The sequence below is a fragment of the Xenopus tropicalis genome, chromosome 6, assembly GCF_000004195.4.
Source record: "Xenopus tropicalis strain Nigerian chromosome 6, UCB_Xtro_10.0, whole genome shotgun sequence".
Lineage (NCBI taxonomy): Eukaryota > Metazoa > Chordata > Amphibia > Anura > Pipidae > Xenopus > Xenopus tropicalis.
The window spans coordinates 132091234-132102986 of record NC_030682.2 but is presented as its reverse complement, the minus strand read 5'-3'; the positions used below and the strand labels follow the sequence as shown (position 1 = coordinate 132102986).

The following is an 11753-nucleotide window of genomic DNA, read 5'->3' as shown; positions in this document are numbered from 1 at the left end:
CATGGTGTTCAACTTTGTCTCTAAGCAACCAAGTTTCAGTTTTATTCACAAATAAATGTACATTCAAGATTTGAAAGGTTTTTTTGGAATTTGAAAAAAATAAATTCAAATTTTGATAAATCTGCCTTTCAGTTTTTGGAGAAAAAAAAAGAAACTGTGATTAGCGATGGGCAAAATAATTCGCCAGGCATGGATTTGCAGTAAATTTCCGCGTTTCGCCATTGGAGGATTTTTTCAAACTGAAAGAGCCACTATATCATAATTAGTGATTAGCTAATCTGTCCCATTTTGCTTTGCTGAAAAATCTGTGAATCTTGAAAAGATTAGCGAAATGGCGAAAATGGTGCATCAAAAAAAATGTCACGCAACTTTTTTTTGATGCGCATCATTTTTTTTACACGAGTGACAATATTTTTTACGCGAGCGCCAATTTTTTGACGTGCATCAAAAAAAAAGTTGCTTGTGAATTTTTTTGATGTGCGCCATTTTCGCCAAAATTCACAAATTTATTGGTGAAACGGGACAGATTCGCTCATCACTAATTATGATATAGTGGCTCTTTCCGTTTGAATTTGCCCATCATCTTTTCTTTTTTTCTCCTTTGCTGCATAGAAAATGCCCATTGGCCGTACCAGTCTCCGCCCATTCTCCCTAATCGGTACCTTGCAAAGAAAACATCATATTCCAAACGTGTAAAGAAAATGTTTTATTTAAAGTGTTAAATACCACCACCGTAATGAATATGCTTTACATTAGTTGGTGCTCATTGCAGGACTCGTGTGCCATTTCCACCAACCGTCTTTGCCTCTGCTTTTTTTTTTTTTTAAAACGTACTATGTACAAGACTGCAGTAGCCTCCGGGGGAATGTTATTTACAGGACTACATCAGTAACAGTGCTGCAGACATTATGTGAAATTAAAAAAAAAAAAAAAAAAAATACATCAACTTTTTTTCTTTTTAAATAAATACTGCATAATGATACGTATGTACAAATCTTTTTATATGGTCTTTTTCCCTATAAAAATTAGAAAGAAAAATGCATCTTGGGAATTTATTTTTTTTCAGAAAATAACATATTACACTGCATTTTCAATACCAGAAATGTTGTTTTTATTAATATGTATGACATGATACTGTAGATGGTACGATTTGATTTTTTTTTTTTGTTTTATTTTTTTTTGTAATTATCGTTTGCTGGTTTAAAACCATCTAAAAACAGTGACTTTGTAACCAACAGAATTCATCGAACAACTGTATTGAAAGCCAGTCTTGCTTGGTGTGAGATTGCACAACAGAAACGGAAAAAAAAGGCATCAAAGTTTTGCATATCGGTCAAACTTGATTTGAGAGGAAGGTTTCTTTTTATGGCCAATTGAAAAAGGGGGCGGGGATTATCGTATCTGCTAATTATCAGTGGATATGTTTGTGTGCACTCATCTGTTTGCATATACATAGAAACACAAGCATATACATACATGTATGTAAAAAAAAAAAATCTTGACATATATGTGCACAGATCTTTTTGTTTTTTTAAATTCTCCACGGGCTCTAGATGTCTGCGTATTTACAATGTTAAATATACGCCCACAAAATATCCACGCCCACACCTTTAGTGTTTTATAGCTGCGGGAGCAGACGAAAGAGACAATTTCCCTAGAGGTTTGAAACGCGACAGCGAATTTGTTTTTGTTTTTTTTTTTTGTTTTTTTTATTTTAACAGACTTCGTTCCAGAGTAAAAATACCCCCCCTCCCCTAAAAAAAATATACTTTTGTTTTTGCTTAAGTCGAACTGAGACGTTATAGAGGCAGATGTGCATGAGAGTTCAACGTGTGCTTCCAAGTCACAGGAGCCGCAGACGTGGGCCGACGGGGCAACTGTTGCACATCTGAGGAACGGGTGTGACTTGCTGAATTGAACATTAGAGCAAACGCATTCAGAAACAGTTCTATTGGTGCTTCTGAAAGACTGGCCTTACAAGCACTTGGTGTATCTTTGAAAGAAAAATCAACTTGGTATTACTCAGAACTCAGAAAATGTGCAAAAATGGGATTCCTCCCAAAAGAAAATCAGAGTGAATTTTTGTAATTTTTTTTTTGTTTTTGGTTCCACCTTGAAATCCATACCAGTGGGTGCTGGAAAGAAAAAAAAAAAAAAAATGGCCGCATAATTCTGTCATTTTTTTTTCTGAAGGATTCGATCTGATGGTGAAAAAATAGTTACCATGCACTGTACAAGATATTGCAAAAAAGTTCAAATATCTTCTATAACAAATACATGCTGAATTACCTTAGGTATTCTCAAGCCATGTTGCAAAATCGTTTTTTTTTTTTGTTTTTGTTTTTTTGTTTTTCAACATGCTTGAATGAAAGAAAATACGGCATCCCACGAGGATCAGAAAAGGCCGTAATGCAGTGATATCTTCTCTGCCGCTCAGGGGGAGGGATCAAAACAGTAACGTTTTCCTTTTGTTTATTTTCTATCAGACAATACAAGAATGCAGGGAGGAAAAAATTCTGCAATCCTTGATCAAAAAAGCATTAGAATCAGTGATCAGATGGGGGGGAGGGGACATGGGGCGGAAGGACAAAATGCAAAAATGTCTATGGATGAGAAGAAGTGACAGAAAGGGACAATGTACAATTCTGCACGGAAATGTTCAACTTTACAAGGCTTGGACCTTTTACATTTAAATAAATCTTATATGTTACATTTATTTCTCGTCACATCAACAGAATTTTAAATATTTGCTATAAATGATTCGTTTTGTTTTTCTGTCGAATATAAGTCTGCAAAAAGAAAAAAAAAAAACGAAAAAAAAAACCACAGACCGTGATTGGTTGTTAAGAATGAGAAAGGTGGTTGTTGTCATCGTATCACGCGGTTGCATTCTCTCCCTTTTTATAACATGCACTAGTGACATTTTTTTTTTGTTTTCATAAAAATCATATAAATTGTTGAAAATGGCTGATTCTTTTTTGTTATTTTGTCGTTTATTTTTGTGTGGTTTTTTTTTTTGCAAGTTGCAGCCCAAATAAAATCATTTTAGTGTTTACTTAGATCCATGTCCATGCAAAAAAAAAAAAAAAATATATATATATATATAATTTTTCTTTAAATTTCATACAGTACAGAATAACCACAGAAATAAAAAAATCTTCCCTGGAGAGATCTTGCGCGGTGGGCTCGTTGCGTTAAACGCGTCGCCAACCTTTCCAAAGCGAATGGGCTGTGTAATATCTCGTAACGACTGTCCTTAATAACACTGGGCCATCTCTTTCTCCTGTGGTCTCCTAGTTTTCTGCTTTGCTTGCTTTAGATCTCATTCTTCGGCTTACCCGGTCTTTGGGGTCAAATACAAAAATGAAATACATTTTCCAAAAAAACCCAAAAAACTAGCAACAATATGACATGTCATTGATTATGACTTTTGTTGCATGAAAGATTGACTTTTTTTTTTAATAGTGTCAGTTATCCATGGCTTCAGATTCAACTAGAACTGAACTTCTCTGGTCTCCAACCCTGTTGGTCATGCGTAACTCCGCTCCTTCCCCTGAGAGCCTTCTTTAGCGCACAATGTGTGCAACTTCCTCTGAGAACACAGGATCGCTTGGAATCCCTAGAAACAGGCTCAGAAGACACAACATTAAGCATGCAGTGTTTACCAGGGTTTGCGACCTGTTGTTTTTGTTTTGTTGAGATTTTACATTTTTTGTAACGCTGGTTGCACAGACAAGTTGTTTTTCACAGATGCTATGAACGAGCATAAGAAGGTCCCGTGGAGCTTTCAAGAGATGATTGGGAAGCTCTCCTAGTGAGTGGAGCCAACGTTGGGTCTACTAAAGATGAAGGGGGGAAAAGTTTATACCATCCAATCACCATGCTGGATAGGTCCAGTTCATCTAAAAGTATCTGAGCCACCCCCATGAAGGACTTGTGGTCCATGCGTCCATAGTCACCCCAAACAATGATCTGATGGAGCAAAGGAAAAGAGAAAGATAATAAGCGAAACAGTAACAACACTGCACTCAAAACAGTTCTTTACTGGGAATTTGATCCAAGTAGCTTATCGTTTAACATAAGATAAGGGATCTTGGGAAAAATGTCCAATTATAGTAAAATAATAGACCAGAACATTAACTCAATGGAGACTAGAAAGACAGATAGAGATAGATATACTGAGAAAGAAAGATAACAGACAGATAAATAGATAGAGATTGAATGATAGCTAGACAGACAGACAGAGAGATAAATAGATAGATGATAGATAGAACAATAGATAGACAGATAGATAGAATGACAGATAAAGATGATAGAAAAATAGAACGTTAGATAGACAGACAGATAGACAGAATGATATAGACAGATAGAATGATAGACAGATAGAATGATAGATATAGATAGAAAGATAGACAGATAGACAGACAGAAAGACAGACAAGCAGGAGGAGGGTTACAGAGCTACTTTGCTAATCAATGTTAGAACCTTACCTGTAGGACCTTCCCTTGTGGTGATTCCTCAAACGCTAACACTTGCTGGTATAGAGGCTCCAGCGTTTTTCTTGCTACTTTTGTTTTCTTTTTGGCTATGCACACTCCATTTTCTAAGAGATACACCTTAACATAGGGTGCTAGAAAGGAAGAGAAACAGATTGAAGTGACTGAGGAGCAATCTACTGCGCCAATGCTTACAATATGCAACAAATGCAAAAATACCCCATAAACATTTAAAATAATGATTATCTATGATAGATATGAGATTCCCCTGAGGAAGTCACTTGATGACGAAACGCGTTGGGCCTCATTGATTGATTCGTATTGTACTGCAACAATTGCAAGTGCAACTTTTATGTATTAAACTATTTACTTTTGATTTTACACTATAAGAGTGCGCCTGTTTTCATGTGTTTTTAACTGAAGGGGAGAATATTCATTAGCTAATGCTTTTTTGGATCTTCCTCAAGTTAAAAGGAGAAGGAAAGGTAAAAACTAAGTAAGCTTTATAAGAAAGGTCTATGTAAATACAGCCATAAGCACTCACAGAAACGCTGTACTGAGTCCTCTATCAAAAGAAACACAGGATTTCTTGTCTCCTTTTTGTAAACATATTCTTTGGTATCAGACTTCCACTCTCAGAAAAATCATTCATTCCTGGGGCCAGAGTCTGCTCAGCTCTCTCCCCTCTCCTGCTCCCCCCTCCCATAAGAATTCATAAAACTCACTCCCCCACCCTTAGGAACGTGTGATCTGAGCTACCAATTCTAAAGCTGCAACTCAAAGCTACTTAAAATGGCAGCTGCAATCTTAAAGGAACAGTAAGACCAAAAAATGAAAGAGCTTTAAAGTAATAAAAATAAAATGCACTGTTGCCCTGCACTGGTAAAACTGGGGTGTTTGCTACAGTAACACTACTATAATTTATATAATAAGCTGCTGTGTAGCCCCGGGGGCAGCCATTATAGCTGGAAAAAAGGCACAGGTTACATAGCAGATAACTAATAAGCTCTGTAGAATACAATAGTGTTTTATCTGTTATCTGCTATGTGCCTGTGCCTTTTCTCCTTTGAATGGCTGCCCCCATGGCTACATAGCAGCTTATTTATATAAATTATAGTAGACTTTCTGAAGTAAACACACAACTTTTACCAGTGCAGGGCAGCAGCACATTATATTTTAGTTACTTTTATACACTTTCATTTTTTGGTGTTACTGTTCCTTTAAACAAGTGTTCTAGGTGGCACTAATGTGGCGAATCTATAGGCAGTAAAATGTTAAAATGACTTTCCTTCTCCTTTAAATAAGCAGTTTAGGTTTCAGATCTGGTTTGGTATTCGGTCAAAGCTTTTGTACAGTGGTGTTTTGGAGGTGCTCTCCTGTCTATCCTGGTGAGTATATCTGCCTCCGATACACGTAAAAGGCAATCACATGAATGCAGAATTTATGTTATTCCTTACTTAACTTTCTGAAAAATATGACCCCTGATATGCCACGTGTGCCCCTTACCCAAGGGTGAGCCAAGAGAAACCTAAGGAGTTACCTGCACAGATTTATAATCTACTGCAGGATTGAAATAGCTATGAATGTTGCCAAACTGCTGAAACGTGATTTCCGTGGATTCCTCAGTGAATAACTCACCTGGCAGTGTCTTTGAGCCTGGTTTTACAACAAGACCACGGGCTCGTATCACCTCCACCTCCAACTGGCCTTTTTTGTCAGCCATTCCAACCTGAATATCTCCTGTAATAAACCAGAGGAAAGAACAGAGATATTATAGTTTCCAGCAGAAAACATAAAACGACTTATTTGGAATTACGTAGGGCTTTGACAAACTTTTAGAGCCTAATGAGGCTTTATTCTGGGGCTTGTTGTCTAGGAATAATTGGAAAAATCTATGGAGTTTTCTGACATGCTGAGAAATCAATATTGGCCCTTGGCAATATTTGCTGGGACTTCACTGGCAGTGGAAAGAGGTGTCTTCACCTGAGGAAGGATTCATGTGGCCGAAACATGGAATGCAATGCATCTCTGTATATATAATAAACTGTATGCTTTACTGGAAGGCTCAGTGGCTCAGCTAGACACCTGTCCCTAGTCTAGCCATGTTATAGTCTGACTGATCCTATTATAACATTAAATTTAAAAGAATGCAAAATTAAAGAATACCCAAGTCATATCAAAATGCTACATTGCAGCAAATCAATGTTCTATGAACAAAGGCAGCCACGTTTTCATACTGTAAATAAACCTCACTACTGTCTTTACATGCAATTTTCACACTTACCCATAGAGGGCGTGGCCAAAGTCTGGCGACCAACCAGCTGGGCAGGACCAAGACCATCCAAAAAGTCACTGAACTGGCTGTCGGAACCCAGTCGGACCCCAGGGAATATCAGACTTGGGAAAAGAAAGCAAAATGATATTAATGTAAGTATAATTCATCCTTATAGGAAACTGGTATCAAAGCATCGGGTTGAGCCATTATAAAAATGTACCCCCTGTTGTATTATACGTTCCTGACCTGTATAACTAATCCTTGTGCATTTATATGGTCACTGAATTCCTTAGCGAGAAAAAGAACAATGCTATTATTGTTATTATTATATTAGTAAGGCTTGGTCACCAGTAAAATCCCCATGTCCCCAAGGATAGCTGATCCTAACAGACCAGGCATAGGCTATTAATATCTTAACTAGCGCAAAAGCCATGAAAAATATGATATATTATATATATGAATATACATAATATATACACATGGAGGGAAGGATAGATAAACATATAGAAAGAGAACAGGCTATGCATTAGAGTTGCTACTTTCCTTAGCAATGAAACAGCAGTTCAGCCTTGCTTAATGGCAAGAAATGTTAGACATACACTGGGAATAAAATGTCTCATAAGACACATTGCAGGATCTGTACCACAATTTTTACTGCACTGCTGCTTTCAGAGGTCCATGAGAGATATGGGTATGAAAGTGGGACAGAGGGTGAAACTAATAAACCCACAGAATGTGACAGAGAGTAATAGAATTGCACAAATGCAATATTAAAACATGAGGAAAAATTAATTATATGAATTATGTACACATAGTAAATGATCTTCCAAAATTCTAATTCAGATCAACCCATTAATCTGCCCACATTGGGTAATATGGTGCTTAGTTCAATTTTAAATTTAAAGGTGCAGGTCTATAGTCATACAAGTATATGGGGACCCCACAAAGCAACTTGGCTAATGTATGTAGCACCTAAGCACTTCACAAAACACAGGGTTGTAGTACAGATGCGTGGAATATGGAATGGCAAACACCAAAGATTCAGCTTATCTTGGGCCTCTGTTCAAGTGCACAGCCAGTCCCAAGGAGCAACACATTGGGGTTTCACATCACATATTTTGCAATGACCCCACTTTCATGTTAGTTTTTCAGTGTATGTATATTTCACATTGGTAATAAAGGGCAATATAAATTGATATAAATGGTGCTGGGCCATGAAATCAGGCAATATCAGTGCTTTGTATCCTCAGAAAAATAATGTACCCCCTCTTGTAAAATAAAAGGATATAGAAATCTCTCTGAAGTTGCGATCAAAAGGATAGTAGAAGCCACATAGTGTATATATCCGTCTCCATAAGGGAGGTACTTCTGTTCATGTTAAAAGATAAATATCCCCCACTTTAAATCTCTAAGGCAGACATTATATAATTCATCCTTTACGGAGCAGTTCTGTTTTTATGATGAGTTGGCAAGGGAGACAGCACAGCCCAAAGGTATTAGGCTAATGCAACATCAAAGAAAACCAACGCAGGAACCACATGACTGCCATATCCTACAATCCAGCATAAACCCGCACACAGCCGGCCCTATTGCTATGTTGTACAACACTACCAGGAGTAAGCTACATGCACGGCTCAACCCAAGGAACCCAACGCTAAGCATTGTGTAAATAATACCAACTTGCAACTTATAATGTGATTTCAGTCATAATACAAACGGGTTTTTGGTGCAACGGATACATACAAACACATGCATGTTCTTGGTAAGCACAAAGAGAACAACTGCACAGCAAGTAAAATAAAACTGGACACTAGTATAAATAAAGCTTTATTAGGAGCATTTGGACACGGCCGGCTTACTGGGGTTACACAAGTGTAGGGAATGTTCTGTTCTTCCATATGAAGATGGAGCCAACTTACTTCCCCTCTGAGCTGTAGCTGTTCATACTCCCATCTGTGGACTCCCTGCTTGCTTGGCGGCTCATCCAGTTTCTCATTTCCACGGCCAGGCCTGTTTCCGTACTTCTCTGGATGGTGCTCTTCAGCTTCTTCCCTCCGACTTCTGGAAAAGCCAAGTGGGAAACGGCATTAGCAAAAACGTGCCTATCATGCCCAAGCTGACTAAACAGTGCCATTTAATCACTTGCTGGATACACACAAGCCTTGTAGCATATTTAAGATAAAGAATAATGCATAAAATTGGCCACACTAGGTCTAGTAACCCACAGCAACCAAATCCATATTTTCCATGAAGTTGACCAGTAAATGCTACCTGCTTATTGGTTGCTATGAACTTCCAGAACTCGTGAGGCTTTTATTACATTATAAGAATATTCCAATCACCAATCAGTCTCTTCATCTGGTTTCCTAAGCTTTATATATAAAATAGCAAACTTCTACTGGAATATGTTCTATTTAGTATCTTAAAGGCATGTTGTGCTCTCCTTGTTTTAACTATTCCCTTTGTATGGAAATATCTACAGTAGAATGTATGATATTTCCCCTTGCCTGACTTTTCAATTCCAACCAGGTCAGGGCTGCATGGAGGAATATAGGGCCACATTACCAGGGCCTTTTCTGGCCCCTATTCATGGCTGCCCATATCTCACTAAACGCAAATGGTGAAATCCACAAATCTGCTGGTTAATATTTCATTGCAACTGTAGTTATGTAACTGTACTTGGCCCTCTATGCAAGCTGAGAGGGTTTATTTTTTCTCCATTTTTCTGCCCTCTAGTTATTATTCTTCATTTATATAGTGCTGACATATCTGCAGAGATTACACATCATACACATTCCCAGTAAAGCTTACAATCTAATCTAATTTGCCTGTATGGATTTGGAGGTGGCAGGAAACCCACAGAGACACACAATACAAGCTATATATATATATAAATATATACTTTGAGAAAGGCTGAGGTTCCAGCCGAAACGTTAGGTTTTTGTTTGAATAAACTACTCTATTTTTCTACACTAAGCCCTGTGAGTGCGGCATTGTTCCAATTTTGCTCTCTCTCTCTCTCTCTCTCTCTCTCTCTCTCTCTCTATATATATATATATATATAGTCAAGCTTCTCCATGCCCATTGCTTTCTATAGTGACACAGGACAAGTTCTACCTGTTAATAGTGCATATTCTCTTTCCCAATGAAGCAGAGTACTTCCTAGAGTACTAACAAGGCATATCTAGGAATAAAGGCACAGAGCGAATAATCACAGCTCCAATAAGGCAGATTGCATGAACAGAAGAAACCAAGGGGAAAATGATATGTGCACTTGGGGGTATAAGAAGGGAAATGAATGCCATTTATTTCACTGAGGTTAATGGATAAAAACAAGAATGAAACAGGGTTGTGGGTAATGGAAGGTGCCATTAACATAAGTAGAACAGCACAACCTTCCAGGAAATAACGTGTATCTAAAGTAGATGACACTCAAAATGACTACTAGGAATAACACAAAGGAAGATTAATGCCTGTTAGTAAATGTCTCTGTAGCTAGAGCCCATTCAGCACATATATACAGTGTATACACACACATTTATATATACAACATGACTCTTATTGTATTTGCAGGGCTTTACTACATGTATAGTATCTATGATATAGAATGCTTGACCCCCTATTTTTAATGCAATAAGGAACCCTGTGCTTTACAGATACCAAAAACATTTAAACACTAAAACCCCCAATAAGATCCCTTTGGGATACACAAGGATTTCCTCTAGATTCATTAGCATCAAGTAAAACTAAACTGGAATGCACTTTATTAGGCTCATAAATCAATCAAAATCAATCCAGCTATAGAAGCTATTTGCACGCACAGAACACTCCTATGGAACATGGCACTATGGAGATATTTCGGAGCTTCCCAAATAAGATGAAGATCTCAGTGACACCTAGACATAATGCAACTTGCTTGGGTTATATTGATTACAGCCTATTTGCCTTTAAATACAGTGCAAGCAGTGCACCTCTTCTAGCTGAATATGCTACGTGTCCCCAGAATGTAATAACCTTAAAATTACAGTTGAATTCTGTTTCCCCTGACGCTTTAAATATGTTTTTATAGTTTTCCTAAACTTTGACAAGTTTTCTCTTTTATAGACTCCAGTTTAAAAGTCAGTAACCCGACTTACCTTCATGGTGGGTTTCCGTGACTATCTATCAAGGGCAAATAGACAATTTCCCCACATTTAACCCTACCCAGCCTTTACGTTGGGCCCCCATTCCCTGCCCCTTGGGGGGGGGGGGGCAGCCTTACAGTTTAGGGGCCGCTGCCTGAGACATTTGCCTAATGATGCCTGCAGACAACAGAGTTCGTTAGCAAGGAATACTAAAAACTGCTAATTGTAATGATATTTATAATGTTACTGGATTTAAACTGATCTGTATGTATGACAGAACGTAGCCTCTCCCAAGGAGAATCACTAATTTACTATTCAGATGACAACATAATAGCCACCAATTTACTGTATGTTCCTCACCGCAGGGATATGAATGTGACAGCAGGTTGTGCAGCATCATTTACCCAGTTACCTGTATATATAATGGCCAATATGCGCTGCTCTCACTGTTTGTTAGAAGCCTATGGCAAGTAATTGTGTTGCACAGAGAATGGCAGGAGGTGGGAATGGTACAAGGAGTCCATACATACTGTGCCGGCACCCAGCCTTCCCTCTCCCCACCTCCCGCTGGCTACTTTATATGCTTATACACACACACACATATAAATATGGATCACGCTTATGTGAAAGAACCTGAACAAGCGGCCCCTTAAATGAACATGGGCACAGCCATACTGTAGGTTTCTATATTCAGAGCTGTCCCACATACACTACTTTACTTGCTTTGCAACAACCCAGAACCGCCAGTCATTAATGTTGGCAGTTTGTTTCTTACAGGTTACTGCACTGCTGCAAACTTGGCTCCTTTCTTATAGAAGGGTTAGTGCAAACTGTTAAATAACTGACAGGTCTGGGTGG

The 11753-nt window shown here is 38.1% G+C and overlaps 1 protein-coding gene across 42 annotated transcripts in view; it reads right to left on the bottom strand.

Moving 5' to 3' along the window:
* Nucleotides 1-689: 689 nt before the first annotated feature.
* The window catches only part of rims2 (regulating synaptic membrane exocytosis 2), a 336201-nt gene continuing 325137 nt past the window's right edge, over nt 690-11753 (bottom strand). For 41 of the 42 annotated variants that reach the window (XM_031903547.1, XM_031903548.1, XM_031903552.1 and 38 more), the window contains 5 exons: nt 8691-8832; nt 6781-6893; nt 6135-6236; nt 4491-4630; nt 690-3972 (listed from right to left, as the gene is read on the bottom strand). In XM_031903547.1, the coding sequence (XP_031759407.1) occupies nt 3754-3972; nt 4491-4630; nt 6135-6236; nt 6781-6893; nt 8691-8832 (716 nt within the window). In that variant the 3' untranslated portion in view covers nt 690-3753. The remainder of the gene's footprint in view (nt 3973-4490; nt 4631-6134; nt 6237-6780; nt 6894-8690; nt 8833-11753) is intronic. The other variant, XM_031903571.1, reaches the window with a different exon arrangement.